The sequence below is a fragment of the Sander vitreus genome, chromosome 12 (assembly GCF_031162955.1).
Source record: "Sander vitreus isolate 19-12246 chromosome 12, sanVit1, whole genome shotgun sequence".
Lineage (NCBI taxonomy): Eukaryota > Metazoa > Chordata > Actinopteri > Perciformes > Percidae > Sander > Sander vitreus.
In genome coordinates, this window is record NC_135866.1 from 30,207,803 (window position 1) to 30,226,612 (window position 18,810).

At 41.9% G+C, this 18,810-nt stretch overlaps 1 protein-coding gene across 1 annotated transcript; it reads right to left on the reverse strand.

Annotated features, from left to right (window-relative positions):
* Nucleotides 1–2,764: 2,764 nt before the first annotated feature.
* On the reverse strand, nucleotides 2,765–13,673 carry LOC144527185 (protein NLRC3-like). Its single transcript, XM_078265106.1, has 7 exons — nucleotides 13,610–13,673; nucleotides 9,314–9,593; nucleotides 6,979–8,779; nucleotides 6,708–6,881; nucleotides 6,253–6,426; nucleotides 4,743–4,789; nucleotides 2,765–4,619 (listed from the first exon to the last, which is right to left on the reverse strand). Exons 1-7 carry the CDS (start codon nucleotides 13,640–13,642, stop codon nucleotides 4,087–4,089), a joined length of 3,042 nt encoding a protein of 1,013 aa, XP_078121232.1. The 5' UTR covers nucleotides 13,643–13,673; the 3' UTR covers nucleotides 2,765–4,086.
* Nucleotides 13,674–18,810: the final 5,137 nt, after the last annotated feature.

The following is an 18,810-nucleotide window of genomic DNA, read 5'->3' on the forward strand; positions in this document are numbered from 1 at the left end:
GAGAACAAACCTTTAAAGATATAGATTATAAAATCAGACATTTTAAAGACTACAGGTAAATAAGGGTTAATATTTATAGTATAATATAACAGAAATCACAATGAAAATTCCCCAGTGGATTGCCTACATTACAGTTTTTTTCAACTGCTTACACACAAAATCTTTTCATGTCACAAGGTTTTTGAAACCTCTCACTCAAAGTGCAAAATTACACAGAAAATCTCCAAAACCATAACTATTTCTCAGCCTTTCACTCAGTTTTCAATCGCATAAAACACTTTTTTCAAAACACTACACCCAGTTCTCTACCTAAGACACAAACATCTAACAGGAAGTGACTGGCTTTCCTTTTCTAAACACAGCCAATCAAAATGCTACACTTATTTACCAGGACACACACACACTCCTCACATGAGCAAACACATTATGTCATAACTGAACACTAACCAATCACTGCTTTAGTATAGGCCTATACAGAGGTCAAAGGTCAGATTACCTGTTTTGAACAATGGATGGCAACAATAGACAGAGAGCAAGGGGAGTAGGAGGGAGAGACAGGGGACGACAACGAGGAGGAGGAAGAGGGAAGAAGAGGAAGGAGAGCCATCTCTGATGAGATCAGGGCCACACTTATTCATCATGTGATCAACTACAGATTGAGTAACTTTACAGTGGCGTCCATACTGCATGCAACTATCTAATTTCTATTTCAGCATTACAAATCAATCAGAAAAAAACTTTGTTTTACTCTGTTTTGCACAGAGTGCATAAAATCCCCCCCATCCCCCCACCCCGACACACAAGCACGCACAAACACACACACACACACACACACACACACACACACACACACACACACACACATATTCTTTATTCTAAAAATGAGCTTTGGTTTACATATCTTTGTACTTTTGTTTTCTTGTTTCATGCTACTGTATACAACACTGTGCTACTCTTACAAACGTGTTTTGCCCAATACATATTTTCTGTTTTACTGTAACATTACATTGTTTTTTAAAGTAGTAAGACAAGTTTTTTTTAAGTTTTCTGAAATCTAATGTTTAAAAAAAAGAAAACAAGGCATTGTCTAATGTTAACTTTTGCTGAATTTAGGAGAAATCTACAGGTACAAATAAACAAAGTGTGGTAAAACAAATGTTTTCTTTCTGCTAGTCTTAAAGAAGACATGTTATGGAAGATAAATAGCCCAAAATCCAGTTATAGCTTTAAAGCAGCTCTCTCTGCTGTTTGTTCATGTGTGTAAATAACAGTGTTGTCACCGTAGAGTTTTAACACCGCACGATCCCAGGAAATGTTAAAGCCTTTTTTTAAAAATGTTATGATTTACAAATACCTGTGCGCCATATACCGCATGACCCCATGTATTACCAACTCCAGCATGGAACACCTACACCTACTGGTTTGTATATAAAAACTGTGTGCATATATTTGTTATTTTTGGTTGGCTATTTGCTTATATTCATATCTTCTAAATCACTTATAGGGTCCAATTACATTGATTCTGATTCTGATTATTTAAATGAAGTCCATAAAAACAAGGAGGTTTATAAAACACAGAAACTGCATTGATAAATAAATCAAATTCTGATTTGGGACATTTTTCAATGTATTCTTGCATTCTATAAAATGATGAATCAGTAAATCAAAACAGATGGTCAAGTCAGTGAGTTGCTGACCATGAGTAGAAGAACTTTTAGTAATAGTAGGTGCAGCAGTAGTAAAAGTAATGCCTGTTACAGTTTTTCTCAATTGCTAAAACACTTAAACCTATTGGCTGAACAAAGTTCTCAGTTGCCTGAACTCATTGAACTAATTGTACAGTCTGTTGTCAATACCTTAAACCATTTCACACGGTAAAACACAATTTGCAGATCTCACTTAGACTTTTCAGCAAAACTCTAACTGTCATCCATACTGGTAAACACTAGTGGCAACAATCAAATACAAATAGAGAACACATGGCATTGATTGAACACAACCACTCAAAGGTGATTTCACTTGTTTCAAATGATGTGACACAACCAATATTAGCCAGTTCAGAGATTCAGAATTTTGTTTCTTTTGCTGCAGAGATTCAATACAAAAAATGAATGACCCGTCTCAGAGTAGCTTTATAGAATGTACAGTTTATGAAAAAAAGGAGACAGAGACAGGATTGTCCTGGTACTCCTCTTCCTCTCCCTCGTGAAGGCATTTTTCTTATTTTCTGTGTTCATCTACAGTATATCGTTCAAATAGGTCCTCTTTTACTGTCCTACCATATGATCATGAGGTTGAAAGAACCTCATCACCTGAGTGTGTTTCCTAGAAGGGAATCAGCTGTGATCGATCTATTTGCATAGCTTCAATCAGCTGTTTCTCAATAAATGCATGTATAAAATGCAGGGGATATATTTGTGTTTCAATTTACAATATGAACAGCTGTTCACTTTGACTTTAGCCTTTAAGTTAGGTTTAGAACAAGATGTTATCTGTTCTGACATACAGTGTGAATGCATTTGAAAATTTGGCAATAAAAATCCATTGTTTTGGTCTTGGTGGAGCTTGTGTGTAAAAGAAGTTCAAGCATTTTAAATTTGTGTAACTGTATACATTTTGTGTCAAAGCAACAAGAAATGTGTTAATTGTATAGCCTTCACAGACAGATGTGGTGCTAACTGTGTTAAGAGTTTAGGGAAGTTGTTAAAAGTATTGAAAAAAGTGTCATAGCGATCAGAAAAAACTGTAAGATGAGGAGTCAGCGTAAGGTTTCAAAGGTTTATTAAATTAAAACGACTACAAAAAGTGTCCTGAAGCAAACTTAGGCCTGTACTACGAATCAGGATCAACATGCCCTGGATTTATTTCAGTTACCCCGGTCCCGCATAAGCTGTGTGACGGTGGTTAACAACTAGTTCAGTCAACCCAGGGTTTCCCAATCCAGTGGCACACACGCTCACATAAAAGAGGCGGGGTTTGCACAGCACGACCAATCGCAAACATCTACCAGAGCCGCATATTTTACATAAGAAGAGTAAACTATAATTCTACATAAATATGAAGAACACAGACACAATTTTACAGGCAAAACGCAGGAAGGAAAGTTGGCAAAAAAAGCAGACACTGTAAATGCGTAAATCACAATGTTTATCAATATCACTTCCCCATCAGTCAGGCACAGGATCTGACCATAATTGCACTTTTACTTTCCATAAACTGTCGTTGCTTTAGCTATTATTTCAGTTGCAACACTGGCAGTGGTATGCGATCGTGAGAGCAAATAAAAAATATAAAAACTTAATTCATGTGTGCATTGGCAACACACGGCTCAACAAGCCAACAAATAGCCTATACGTAATTCCCTCCGCTGAAAATATATATCTTTCATAAAAAAACCCATCAGGGAATGTTAACGGGGTTGTCGGTCTCTAAATGTTTTAATTTTTCTGAACGCACCTCTCTCTCTCTCGGCGCGACAAGCTCCACCGGATAACCCTGGGTTGAACCTGAAGTTATCTCATTAACGCCAAATCTTGCTTCGTAGTACAGGCCTCTGATCTGTACGGAGGTTTACTAATGACAAAAACTGACTGAGTCTTAGAATTATAATAACAAAATAAAAATATTCATATATCATAAAAATAAGAATATAAAATATACCACTAAGACCACAGTGTAGAAATAAGTAAAAGTCCAAAAGTATCAGCATGAAAATACTTAAAGTACCAAAAGTAAAAGTGGTCATTCTGCAGAACAATCAGTATGATATTACTGGTTTCTAATGACTGATGACTTTAATGTTGCAGCTAGTAATTTGCAATAATATATCATCATTTATTATCTGAGTGTATTTAGTTTAATAATCTGAATGTGTAAAGGAACTAAATCTGTCAAATAAACAGCAAGGTAGTTACTGCATGCAGCTTTTGGAGATGATGATGAAGAGCATTACATGTAATTTAGCTGTTTGGAGCAGAATCGAATCCATTCAGGAAATCATTGGTGATACCCACATTCTCCTCACTAACATCAGCTGATGATCCTGATTCAACTGTCTGGTTCTCTAACAGGAGGAGACTCTCCGTCCTACACAGGACACAGAGACACTGAGGAACCATATGATAGTAACCCAAACCCAGGATAAAGAGGCTGAGTGAATGTGGTGTTGAAGGTGTGGAGGTGGATCAGTGAGTCAGAGGAGACTCTGTAGAAGGACAGAGAGCCAGCAGGACAGTCCACATACACTGCTACTCTACCAGAGACAGAGGAGGAGGAGATGGATGGTCCTCTGTTACTGTGCCTGACAGAGTAATCAACTTCAGAGCAGATCAGACTCCAGGATTGATCATTATATCCAAACACACATTCGTTAGTGCCTCCTCTCCTCCTGATTCCTCTGTAACTCACTGATATAGAAACCCCTCGTTTCCTCTCGAGCTCCCAGTAACAGCGACCAGTCAGACCATCTCTACACAGCAGCTGAGGATACCAGGAGTCAAACCTCTCTGGATGATCAGGATATGGCTGATCCTCCTCCACAAATGTCACCTTCCTGTTGTTGTCAGACAGTTTGAGTTTTCTGTTCGCTGTGTTTGTGTCAAGTGTGAGTTCACAGGAATCTGACGGAGAAAACGAGACACAACACAGCTGCAGTTATTAACCTATCAGCACTTTGATGATGACATCAGAGGGTTGAATGAGTGATGTCATAGTTCCATGAATGAAATGAAAAACACACTTACACTTCCTCAGACCTGGTGTCAACCATCTGACTCCAGCAGGCTCCACCCTGACAGGAGGAGGGGGAGGACATTACATCACTCTCACACATTATTATACACTGATGAAGGAACAGTCTGAAAGCTGGAGAAATACGTCTCAAAAGTCCTGTCCTGAGGTCAGTAGGTTCAAAGTTCAGTTTTAATGTACATGGACCTTTCTCTGTAAAGATTAAAATAGCTTGTAAAACATCAGGCCTGTTGTCCACAGTGAATCTATGAACATAATATTATATTATTATAACAGAATATTTGTGCTGCACTGAGGTCACTTGAATGTAAAAAAAGGTTGTAGGACCTTAAAGACAAATCAATAAATAAAAAAGGAACATGAAACTCACAGATATGTATTGATATGACACACAGAGCAATACAAGCTAAGCTAATCTCCTGTCTAAAACACTTTTCATATGTCTTGTCAAAGTCAAACTGTGAAGAAATAAACATTATAACCTATACTAATATATAATCTTTTTCAAAATACTCCAGACGCTTTTGTCCGAAAATGCAAATACTCAATCAAAAGTACCTTACAATTGTACCTTACATGAAGTATGTTATAGTTACTTTCCACAGCTGATCAAATGTAATGCTAATATAACGTGTAACAAGCCTAAACATTACAGACATATTTTTTATCTTTCAGCTACTCTGACTCACAGCTGTCCGCGCTGATGTACTGTTACCTGTTGGGACACAGATGTTGTCCGTACCCAGGGGCGTAGCACAAAATTCTGGGCCCTGTAGAAAGGCATTTTCTATGGGCCCCTCCCCGCATCCACAGCTATTCATTCTAGCATCTTTTTGGGCCCTACTCACATGAGGGCCCTGGGTACTCAGTCTCCTTTTCCCCCCCAGTCCGACGCCCCTGTCCGTACCATTACCTGTTGGGACACAAATGTTGGCCGTACCGTCTCTGGTTCTGGCTCTGAGCACGGCAACAGTGACTCACTTCAACGCAGTGTAAAAAACTCCTTAAACTAATGTCCATCTCGCAAACATATCCGTCTCTGCAGTCATCTCAACCATCGACTCCAGCAACAGGAAGTAACACTCACAGACCTTTTTTCTGTGACCAAATGTTTTGTGGTTCTTCAAAAAACAAAACACCACTAAATGTTGGGTTAAAATGCATTGTAACTTGTATTATGGAGATTGTAACGGGTATAATATTACCAACATTTTATTAGTAATGTGTTATATTACTGCGTTACAGCCAAAAGGAATACATTATGGTAATTGTGTTATTTTTGTAATGCGTTAATCCCAACACTGGTCATGAAATATTATAAATATTTCTATATTTCTCAAAATGAAAGACAGTTTCTTTAAATGGCAGATACCTGTCCCACCTGCAGCGATCTTTAACAACGGGGAATTATCATTTTAGTTGTTTGAGATGTTCTCTTTGGACACCTCCTACACAAATATCTCCTTTTTATGTTCTTATTTTATGTTCATCCAGTGTGTATACCTGAGAGTGTCCAGTCTCCAGAGTGGATCCTTAAGTCCATCCAAAAGCAGCTTCACTCCTGAGTCTCCTGGGTGATTGTATCTCAGGTCCAGCACTCTCAGATGGGAGGGGTTGGAGGTCAGAGCTGAGACCAGAGAAGAACAGCCTTCCTCTGAGATCAGACAACCTGACAGACTGCAAACACACAGAACAACACACAATCAAACATACTAATGTCAATCAACAAATTAACATTACTGGTAGCTCTTTGATTCCTGTCTGATATTTCAAGTACCAACCACAGAGTGAGATAAAAAAAAACTTAAAACATGTTCATGGGAAGAGATTTAAACTAAATAAACACAACTGTTTGAAATCATACAAGCAGAGACAATCTTAGGCACATTACGAGTTGATCCATTAATGTAAATCAGGATTTAGGTGACCATCAGTTAAACAGGTTGTTGAATCCTGACCTGAGATTCTCCAGTTTACAGTGTGGACTCTGAAGTCCAGCTGACAGCAGCTTCCCTCCTGAATCCTTCAGGTTGTTGTTACTCAGGTCCAGCTCTCTCAGACTAGAGGAATCAGAGCTAAGAACTGAGGACAGAGCTTCACAGCTTCTCTCTGACAGGTTACAGCCAATCAGTCTGGAGAGACAATAATGAAGAAAAAAGAATCAAGAAGTTGAAAAGACAGCAGAGTATTTAAGTTATGATATATGAGTCCAACTATCACTGTACTTACAGAGCTTTTTTGGAGGCTTTGACCACTGGCAGCAGCCTCAGAAGAGCTTCCTCTGAAGCACGGTATTCTTTCAGGTCAAACACATCCAGATCTTCTTTTGATGACAGTAAGATGAAGACCAGAGCTGACCACTGAGCAGGAGACAGTTTATCTGTGGAGAGACGTCTTGATCTCAGGTACTGTTGGATCTCCACCACTAGAGAACGATCATTCAATTCATTCAGACAGTGGAACAAATTGATGCTTCTCTCAGCAGACATATCCCTGTTCATCTTCTTCTTGATGTACTTGACTGTTTTCTCGTTTGTCTGTGAGCTACTTCCTGTCTGTGTCAACAGGCCTCGTAGAAGATTCTGATTGGACTCTAGAGAAAGACCCAGGAGGAAGCGGAGGAACAAATCAAGGTGTCCATTCCCACTCTGTAAGGCCTTGTCCACAGCACTCTGGTAGAACTGTGTTAGTTTAGGTTTTTCTTTGAAGACTTTAGGCAGCCATGATGGTGTTTGTTCTTCTGACAGCAGGTTGACTCCAGAGTTGGTGAATGTCAGATGGACATGAAGAGCAGCCAGAAACTCCTGAACACTCAGATGGATGAAGCTGAACACCTTGTCCTGGTACATTCCACTCTCCTCTTTAAAGATCTGTGTGAACACTCCTGAGTACACTGAGGCTGCTCTGATATCGATGCCACACTCTCTCAGGTCTGATTCATAGAAGATCAGGTTGCCTTTTTGCAGCTGCTCAAAAGCCAGTTTTGCCAGAGACTCAATCATCTTCCTGGTGTCTGGACTCCAGGGTGGATCTGTTTCAGGTTTTTTATTAAACTTGGCGTTCTGTCGTTTGGACTGAACCACCAGGAAGTGGATATATACCTCAGTCAGAGTTTTGGGCAGTTCTCCTCCCTCTATGGTCTTTAACACCTTCTTTAGAACTGCAGCAGTGATCCAGCAGAAGATTGGGATGTGGCACATGATGTGGAGGCTTCGTGATGTCTTTATATGGGAGATGATTATGTAGGCCTGCTCCTCATCTGTGAATCTCTTCCTGAAGTACTCCTCCTTCTGTGGGTCAGTGAACCCTCTGACCTCTGTCACCATGTCAACACACTCAGGAGGGATCTGATCGGCTGCTGCAGGTCGTGTGGTTATCCAGAGGCGAGCAGATGGAAGCAGTTTCCCCCTAATGAGGTTTGTCAGCAGCACACCCACTGAGGTGGACTCTGTAACATCAGTCAGGATCTCAGTGTTGTGGAAGTCCAGAGGAAGTCGACACTCATCCAGACCGTCAAAGATAAACACAACCGGGAAGTCTTCAAACCTGCAGATTCCTGCTTTTTTGATTTCACTAAAGAAGTGATGAACAAGTTCCACCAAGCTGTACTCTTTCTCTTTCAGCACATTCAGCTCTCTAAAGGTGAATGGAAATGTGAACTGGATGTCTTGGTTGGCTTTGTCTTCAGCCCAGTCCAGAGTGAACTTCTGTGTTAAGACTGTTTTTCCGATGCCAGCCACTCCCTTTGTCATCACTGTTCTGATTGGTTCTTCTCTTCCAGGTGGGGTTTTAAAGATGTCTTCACATGTGATTGTTGTTTCTGGTGTGTCTTGTTTCCAGGATGCTGTTTCAATCTGTCTGACCTCATGTTCATCATTGACCCCTGCAGTCCCTCCCCCTGTGATGTAGATCTCTGTGAACATCTGATTCAGAAGGGTTGGGTTTCCTGCTTTAGCAATTCCCTCAAACACACACTGGAAAGTCTTATGTAAGTTGGATTTGACTTTTCGCTGGCACGCAGTAAGAATCTCTGAATGAATAAAACAATGAAATCAATGAAGGTTTGTTCTGGTGAATGTGAGTGTGCACATTTCTGTATTCATGAAATCTGTTCAGCCCATTTGACGACGAGGTTCTGAACATGTACTACAACAACTATTGTAAAATTACTTAGTATTCCTCAAAAACAACTGATATGTTGGGGGTCTCAGTCATGCATCTATGAACTCTTCATTATCCAAATAAACCAGAAGGTATATGACTTAATTACAGAGGTAATTAATATTGCCCAAGCAGTATCTTACATTGACATCAGTGTGTGCAAATTTTAACCAGCAGAGTAAACAAAAACAGTCTGACTTTGTTTAATCATTTTTTGTCCTTTAAATTTTGTTTCTCTTGTGGATGTTTGGTAGCTTGTTCTGTTGTTGTCAACACAATATATGTATCTTTGTAGATAAGAGGGAGACATTGGTAACAAAGCTAATGTTTGTCTAAGACTGTGATATATAAGTATAATCTTTGTTACACCAATTTTTTAAAATTCATTATGATTATGACTTACCTGCAGGTTCTGAGATGATGTTTGATAAATTCTCCACTAGATCATTTTGATTGATCTTCACTAAAACTATTCTGGTCACTTTAATAGTGTTTATACTGTAGGTCTGGAACATCGTATCCACTGTGTTCACCCTATTTACATTCTCCAGTTTACTCTTTGGGATTGCTGGGAAGTCTTTTAGGACTCCCTGCAGGTACCACTTAAATTTTTCAAAGTCGTCGCTTCCCAAATTTTCTAAAATTCCCAAGACGACTTCTTGAGGCGTCTCCATCTTTTGTCCCTGCAAAAATCCAAAAGATACCGAAATGAACATCGTCACTTAACAGACATTTCTGTGGGAGTTTAAAAATTATTACGTATTATCAAAACAGACCAGTTTTGTAGATTATGATACAGGGGTGTGCTGTTTGCGGTTTGCTTTATACATTCAGCTCTGGTTTCTCTTGATCAAATAATAAGTAATTTAAAAGTTATCTCCACAGAATCAGAATTGACTTTAGTGTCATTGTAAGTAGATAGAACAAAACAACAAAATTGTGTGCTACTCTATGGTGCAACATAAAAAACAGAAAATAATAACTGATGTGTTTATTTCCTCCTGTCTTAACTACTGCAATTCTCTTTTGCGCTGCCTTAGTAAGACTTCCCTGAATTGTAAGTGGTCCAAATTCTGACACCAAACTTTTGACCAAGCCCTTTAAAAGGTCTCATTTTACTCGCCCCGCTCGACTCAGGCTTACTCATCACAGTCACCATGGGAAAAGTTGCCATGCTGTGGTGGTGCGAAGCACTTGACCCCAATTGGATTACTAGGGAGGGTTGGGAACTGAAGTGAGGTGGCGTGAGCCAGCCACCGGAGAGCAAAGATGGCAAGTGGTTGTACCCACAGAACTCAACAGGGAAGATCTTGAGGTGCATCACGGAACACCCAGAGTTGAGAGAAAGACAGTCCTGTAAGGCCCGCAAAGGCCCCCCAAAGGTCAGTCCTGTGTTATTTCAGTACAGTGTAGGGTCACCCATGGACCAGGTGGCAATTAATGTGATGGGTCCAGTACCAGCACAGGGAACCAGTATGTGCTAATCTGCATTAACTAGCACTGGACCTGGCCTATGGACGACATCCCAATTGCACCCATTGTCATGGCTACGCCTGAATATGTCAGACATTTGCATGACAGATTGTAGACGGTCTACAGCTCGAGAGGTCACCTTGCTGCCGAAAAGGCTCACCAGTGTAGCAGCAGGATGTTCATCAAGGAGAAGTGGTGGCACTGCTAGTTGCTAAAGTGCAGAGGAATTCCTCTACCACTCAGATAGCTTCTCTGGTGGATCATGGAGTTAGAACACAGGTAACAGCAACTGCTGGGTCACGTTCAAGACTTTACTCTTCCTCAGGGACGAGGAAAGAAGGGGGTATAGCAACTCTGCAGGACTAATATGGGAGAGACTCTTGGGGAGTTCGTGGGGGAAGATGTTGCTCCTAGTACATCTGAGAGGTCAGCTTCAGAAAAGGGGCAGAAAAGGGGAGAGATAGTTGGTGGGAAAAGACCAAAATAGAAGGCCTTTAAAATTATCCCCAGTTATCAGCTACCTAGCTAGTTTCGTTTACCAGCCTTTTTGTTTTTTAGGCACTCTTTCAACGCTGTTATCCCCGCTACCACTTCTAGCCACAACCATCACCAAAGAAACGTCATCTGAACGCATCATAAAGTCAGACCTCTATTCATGTGATGTCGACTGGGAAAATGCGTGAATGCCCCCTCAAGTCGAAACAATCACCCCAGTATCACCCCTCTTCATATGCGCCTTTGGCTCCAGCCTCTTGTTTTTATTGAACACCAGCCGCTCCTATGATATACACATTTGGTTTCCTATGAATCCTTCAAAATAAAAGGCCCTCGTTGTTTTGTTATTTAAAAGCTTTTATTGTGAAGCTGCAAAATCAGGAAATGTTGGGGTGTCATCAGCAGTAACTTGACAAGACCAACAATAGTAGAGTACAAACAGGAGAGATATTTTATTATATTTCATTTCAGAAACCAGCACAGGAGAACTGATAATACTTGAGTACTTTTACTTTGAAACTTTAAGTACATTTAGCCAGTGGTGGAAGAAATATTTAGATCCTTTACTTAAGTAAAAGTACTAATACAACAATATGAAAATACTCTGTTGAAAGTAAAAGTAATCAATGCAGAAAAATCCTTACATTTTAGGAACGATCACGGGTGTAATCAACTAATCATTTCAGTTGGACTTGTAGGCCGTTATTATTGGCTAGTTTAATTCATAATAAAACATCAGATTTTATAAACTGTGTTTTTTGTACAGAAATCTTAATGTGTAAAGTAATTAGTAACTAAAGCTGTAACAGATGAATGTAGTGGAGTAAAAAGTAAAATATTTCTCTCTGAAATGTAGCGGAGTAGAAGTAGAAATTAGCATGAAAAGAAAAGACTCAAGTAAAGTACAAGTACCTCAACATTTGGACTGAAGTACAGTACTGGAGTAAATGTACTTAGTTACTTGCCACCATTGCATTTAGCTGATAATAATTGTGTACTTTTACCTCAGTAACCTTTTCAAAACAGAACTTTAATTTGTACTAACACAATACTTTGACAGTGTGTTTTGGTACTTTTACTGCAGTACAGGATGGAAATTAGAGACTTCAGATTCTTTCATGAGTTGTGTGTTTGGGATATGAATAATAATAAGTGAGTTTCAGTAATGTTCCTTACACTAACAGATCACCTGAACATGGTGGCTAACAGCTGTTAGAACAGAGCTAAACTCTTCAACACAAACCCATTTTCACAGTGTGATGGAACAGATCAGAAATCAGCTGAAAAGTGACACACACACACACACACACACACACACACACACACACACACACACACACACACACACATACACACATTAACACACACACAGACACACACACAGAGCAAGAAGTAGGGGAAAAGGGGAAGTGTGTAACTTAACTGTAAGTTTGCGACATACCTGTCTGTATCTGGGAGCTCTTCTTTTAAAATGTGATAAAAACTAGTTCCATGTGTCTGCTGTTAAACGGTGCACCTGTTAGAATAATAATGAACTTTATTTTATAGCATTTTTCTTAACAAGGTTGCTGTTGTGAATCTGTTACATTCTGTAACAAACTGAACAAAGACTTGCATCTGTTTTGATTGGTATTATAAATTGAAGGGGGGTAATAGCACTAACACACTAACTCGTACTAACACAGTACTTTTGACAGTGTGTTTTGGTACTTTTACTGCAGTACAGAATAATCATTGGAGAGTCAAACCTGAGGTCAACCATGTCCCAGGAATGGCTCAATGGCCTTTCCGTCAGTATCAATCATTCAATAGGGGAGCAGATTTCATACGATGACATCATTGATGATTTTGCATCACGGAATGCCAGAGAGGTCAGGTTTTGGTTTGTGTTTTCTGTTCTTAGTGCAATAGTGTAACAATTAGATTCTCTTTAGTGCTTTTTCACATTTGTGTGATGAAGGATTTGTGCTATTTAGAATATTCTATATTTTATTTGCATATTAATCTTAACATTTTATATTATTGTTGCTCTCTACTTTTGTTACATTTTTTATATATATGGTTGTATATAGTTTTGGCACATTTATATATATATATATATATAAGAGAAAGAGAAAATTATATTTCTCAATTGCACAAATCCTTCATTAGAACATTTGAAAAACACACTTAAGAGAATCCATATTTACCTATTGCATTTACAACAGGAAACACACATTTTAAGTTGCACAATCTCAACCTCCAACATTTTCAAAAGACAATGAACACTATTCTGCACAAAATATGGCAGTTTAAGTAAACAGAACTTAAAATAAATGTACACCATAATATAGTAATTTTGCAAAATTCTGCAATTTTGTGTGTGTGTTTTTTTTTCCGAAAGGGGTCTCGCCCTGGGTGTAATTCAATGTAGAACCGCCCCTGCCCCAGATTCATTCATGAGTTGTTTGTTTGGAATATAAATAATAAGTGATGAATCATTTATTGTCCTCACACTAACAGATCACCTTAAGTCCTGTTTCACTTTGTCAGCAGAGCTACATTTGAGTTAAATATTGATTTTGAATAAGCTCTATAATGGTTAGCATGGTTACCTCCTATTGTTAAAAGCAGCTGGTGATCCTGAACATGGTGGCTAACCGCTGTTAGAACAGAGCTAAACTCTTCAACACAAACCCATTTTCACAGTGTGATGGAAAAGATCAGAAATCAGCTGAAAAGTGTCACTTACCAAAAGTTTAACCTGGAGGAAACATATCTGCATCACAACAGGGGAGGAAGTTAAAGTAAAAAGCTGCTGGCACACACACACACACACACACACACACACACACACACACACACACACACACACACACACAGCACGAAGTATAGGGGAAAAGGGGAAGGGTGTAACTTAACTGTAAGTTTGCGACATACCTGTCTGTATCTGGGAGCTCTTCTTTTAAAATGTGATAAAAACTAGTTCCATGTGTCTGCTGTTAAACGGTGCACCTGTTAGAATAATAATGAACTTTATTTTATAGCATTTTTCTTAACAAGGTTGCTGTTGTGAATCTGTTACATTCTGTAACAAACTGAACAAAGACTTGCATCTGTTTTGACTGATGAATTGAAAGGGTGGTAATAGCACTGATTCAAGAACATTTAAAAGGGCGCCTGGGTAGCTCACCTGGCGCCCATATGTAGAGGTTTACTTCTTGACACAGCGGCCACAGGTTCGACTCCAAACTGCGGCCCTTTCCTACATTTCATTCCCCATCTCTCTCCTTTCATGACTTCAGCTGTCCTGTCAGATAAAGGCCTAAAATGGCTAAAAAACAGAAGCTTATTCCTTATACCTGTGCTAGGGCTACAATTTTTAAATTTTTTCTTCTGATATTACAGTTTTTTCCCACTGCTTACACACAAAATCTTTTCATGTCACACAATTGTTGAAACCTCTCACTCAGACTCAGACCAACTCTCCAAAACTATGAGCTACTTCTCAGCCTTTCACTCAGTTTTCAATCGCATAAAACACTTTTTCAGAACACTACACCCAGTTCTCTACCTAAGACACAAACATCTAACAGGAAGTGACTGGCTTTCCTTTTCTAAACACAACCAATTAAAATGCTACACTTATTTTAAGTAGCAATAACTAACAAGTAACTGATTCCACTTCCTGAGTAAGTTGTCTAACACTGGTCACAAACACACTGAACTGAGCTGAAGTTTCTTTTCTTAACAACACAGAGAAACAATAATAAAAGATCTGAAACAGAAAACTATACAAATAATTACATTAATAATACAAATACATGTATGTACATGTGATGAAAACATGAATAATTCCTTTTTTGAAAAGCAGTTCCTGATTACAATCATTTAGAGAAAATTGTCAAAATGAAGAAACCAAAAACAAGCTTCAACATTTAAAGATTAAAATCCTCTGATTTGACCTGCTGCAGGAATAATGTCTGTTCCTCCTCACAATGCTGATCTGCTCTCAATGCAACACTTCCTGTGTTTCCTTCACAATAAAAGCTTTGCAGACACATTTCTACCATCACATGTTGGAACTTCTCCGGGAACCATCACCTTATCGTGGTGGAGAGGTTTGTGTGTCCCTATGAACCTGAGGGCTGTGTTGTCTGGAGCTTTGTGCTCCTGGTAGGGTCTCCCAAGGCAAAGTGGTCTCAGGTGAGGGGCCAGACAAAGAATGGTTCAAAAATCCTATGAAAAATCGAGGAAGGGATAAAGTGACCCTGCCTGGAGGAAGCCCGGGGCCCCCGTCTGGAGCCCGAAAAAGCTACGTGGCGGACATCTCTCCATCCCATGGGCCCACCACCTGTGGGAGGAACCGCTGGGGTCGGGTGCGCTGCCACATGGGTGGCAGTGAAGGTCAGGGGCCTCGACGGACCAGACCCGGGCAGCAGAGGCTGGCTCTGGGGACGTGGAATGTCACCTCTCTGTGGGGGAAGGAGCCGGAACTTGTGCGTGAGGTGGAGCGCTACCGGTTAGATCTGGTGGGGCTTACCTCTACGCACAGTCTTGGTTCTGGAACCATACTCCTGGATAGGGGTTGGACTCTTTTCTTCTCCGGAGTTGCCCAGGGTGTGAGGCGCCGGGCGGGTGTGGGGATACTCACAAGCCCCCGGCTGAGCGCCGCTACGTTGGAGTTTAACCCGGTGGACGAGAGGGTCGCCTCCCTACGCCTGCGGGTTGTGGGGGGGAAAACTCTGACTGTTGTTTGCATGGGGCTCCAGTCGGGGACTCCATAGTTCTGCTGGGGGACTTCAACGTGCACGTGGGTAATGATGGAGACACATGGAGAGGCGTGATTGGGAGGAACGGCCTCCCTGATCTAAACCAGAGTGGTTGTTTGTTGTTGGACTTCTGTGCTAGTCATGGATTGTCTATAACGAACATCATGTTCGAACATAGGGATGCTCATAAGTGTACTTGGTACCAGAGCACCCTAGGCCAAAGGTCAACGATCGATTTTATAATCGTTTCATCTGATCTGAGGCCATATGTTTTGGACACTCGGGTGAAGAGAGGGGCGGAGCTGTCAACCGATCAGGGGGTGGGGGAAGACTCTGGACAGACCTGGTAAGCCCAAACGGGTAGTGCGGGTAAATTGGGAACGTCTGGAGGAGGCCCCTTTCCGACAGACTTTCAACTCACACCTCCGGCGGAGCTTTTCGTGCATCCCTGTGGAGGCTGGGGGCATTGAACCCGAGTGGACAATGTTCAAAGTTTCCATTGCTGAAGCTGCGGTGAGGAGCTGTGGTCTTAGGGTCTTAGGTGCCTCAAGGGAGCGGTAACCCACGAACACCGTGGTGGACACCGGTGGTCAGGGAAGCCGTCCGACTGAAGAAGGAGTCTTTCCGGGATATGTTATCCCAGACGACTCCGGAGGCAGTTGCAAGGTACCGAAGGGCCCGAAGGGCTGCAGCCTCTGCCGTGAAAGAGGCAAAGCAGCGTGTGTGGGAGAAGTTCGGAGAAGACATGGAGACGGACTTTCGGTCGGCACCAAGGTACTTCTGGAAAACCGTTCGCCACCTCAGGAGGGGGAAGCGGAGAACCATCCAAGCTGTGTGCAGTAAGGATGGGACGCTGTTGACCTCAACTGAGGAGGTAATAGGGCGGTGGAAGGAGCACTTTGAGGAACTCCTAAATCCGACTAATACGCCCTCTATGGTAGAGGCAGAGATGGAGGATGAGGGGGGATTGGCATCAATTTCCCTGGTGGAGGTTGCTGAGGTAGTTAAACAACTCCACAGTGGCAAAACCCCAGGAATTGATGAGATCCGTCCAGAAATGCTTAAAGCTCTGGGTGTGGAGGGGTTGTCTTGGTTGACACGCCTCTTCAACATTGCGTGGAAGTCTGGGACGGTGCCTAAGGAGTGGCAGACCGGGGTGGTGGTTCCCCTTTTTAAAAAGGGGGACCAGAGGGTGTGTGCCAATTACAGGGGTATCACACTTCTCAGCCTCCCCGGTAAAGTCTACTCCAAGGTGCTGGAAAGGAGGGTTCGGTCGATAGTCGAATCTCAGGTTGAAGAGGAACAATGGGGATTCCGTCCTGGTTGTGGAACAACGGACCAGATCTTTACTCTCGCAAGGATCCTGGAGGGAGCCTGGGAGTATGCCCAACCAGTCTACATGTGTTTTGTGGATCTGGAGAAGGCGTATGACCGGGTGCCCGGGAGATACTGTGGGAGGTGCTGCGGGAGTGCGGGGTGAGGGGGTCCCTTCTCAGGGCCATCCAATCTCTGTACGACCAAAGCGAGAGCTGTGTCCGGGTTCTCGGCAGTAAGTCGGACTCGTTTCAAGTGAGAGTTGGCCTCCGCCAGGGCTGCGCTTTGTCACCAATCCTGTTTGTAGTATTTATGGACAGGATATCGAGGCGTAGTCGGGGTGGAGAGGGGTTGCAGTTCGGTGGGCTGGGGATCTCATCGCTGCTTTTTGCAGATGATGTGGTCCTAATGGCATCATCGGCCTGTGACCTTCAGCACTCACTGGATCGGTTCGCAGCCGAGTGTGAAGCGGCTGGGATGAGGATCAGCACCTCTAAATCGGAGGCCATGGTTCTCAGCAGGAAACCGATGGAGTGCCTTCTCCAGGTAGGGAATGAGTCCTTACCCCAAGTGAAGGAGTTCAAGTACCTTGGGGTCTTGTTCACGAGTGAGGGGACAATGGAGGCGGGAGATTGGTCGGAGAATCGGCACAGCAGGTGCGGTATTACATTCAATTTATCGCACCGTTGTGACGAAAAGAGAGCTGAGCCAGAAGGCAAAGCTCTCAATCTACCGGTCAGTTTTTGTTCCTACCCTCACCTATGGTCATGAAGGCTGGGTCATGACTGAAAGAACAAGATCCAGGGTACAAACGGCCGAAATGGGTTTCCTCAGGAGGGTAGCTGGCGTCTCCCTTAGAGATAGGGTGAGAAGCTCAGTTATCCGTGAGGAGCTTGGAGTAGAGCCGCTGCTCCTTTGCGTCGAAAGGAGCCAGTTGAGGTGGTTCGGGCATCTGGTAAGGATGCCCCCTGGGCGCCTCCCTAGGGAGGTGTTCCAGGCACGTCCAGCTGGGAGGAGGCCTCGGGGGAGACCCAGGACTAGGTGGAGGGATTATATCTCTAACCTGGCCTGGGAACGCCTCGGGATCCCCCAGTCGGAGCTGGTTAATGTGGCCCGGAAAAGGGAAGTTTGGGGTCCCCTCGTGGAGCTGCTACCCCCGTGACCCGACCCCAGATAAGCGGATGAAGATGGATGGATGGACATGTTGGAACTGATTTCAGCAGATAATCTCACTTTAGTCTTTTCATCCAACCAAAACTTTGATCCAGAACCAGAGACCAGACATGATGGTTATGGTCCCCAGAGGATACATCCTAATATTTATACTAGGGCTGTCAGCATTAACGCGTTAATCGCGATGCGATTGAGGGTCGAGCATAATGCGTTCATTTTTTTTAATCGGATTAATCGCATGCTGCCATTTATTAATTTGTTTTCACTTCACTCGGCTTTGCGTCGTGCCTAACAGGCTACTATTTTGCCGAACTTCCTCGTAACACATCCTGCTGCTGCAGGAATAGAAACGCGGATTTCGGTGCCTCATTCTGGTGATATGTCTGCACTTCTCTCTGATGTTCTGAAAACGGATGTTACAGGAAACAGCAACATTGCTGCACATGACGCTATTTAACACTACACTCGACAGTAGCTATCGTTAGCCTACCACTTTGCAGTTCTGAAATGCAAAATAATAGAATTTTAATCATGTGATAAAACACGCGAATAATCACGATTAATTGTAGAAATTCAACGATTAATCACGATTAAGAAAATGTACTCGTTTGACAGCCCTAATTTATACACATTTTAAGATGTCTTATAAACTGTTAATCAATGGAGAAATGTCTAATGACAACATGTGACAGAA

Excerpts from the sequence above, each read along its gene's own strand:
- LOC144527185 (XM_078265106.1), bottom strand. The coding sequence starts at position 13,642 with ATGCAGATATGTTTCCTCCAGGTTAAACTTTTG. Across the intron at positions 9,594-13,609 it reads TCCTCCAGGTTAAACTTTTG|GGACAAAAGATGGAGACGCC; the intron begins GTAAGTGACACT and ends GGATTTTTGCAG. Across the intron at positions 4,790-6,252 it reads TGGAGACTGGACACTCTCAG|GGTGGAGCCTGCTGGAGTCA; the intron begins GTATACACACTG and ends TCCTCCTGTCAG.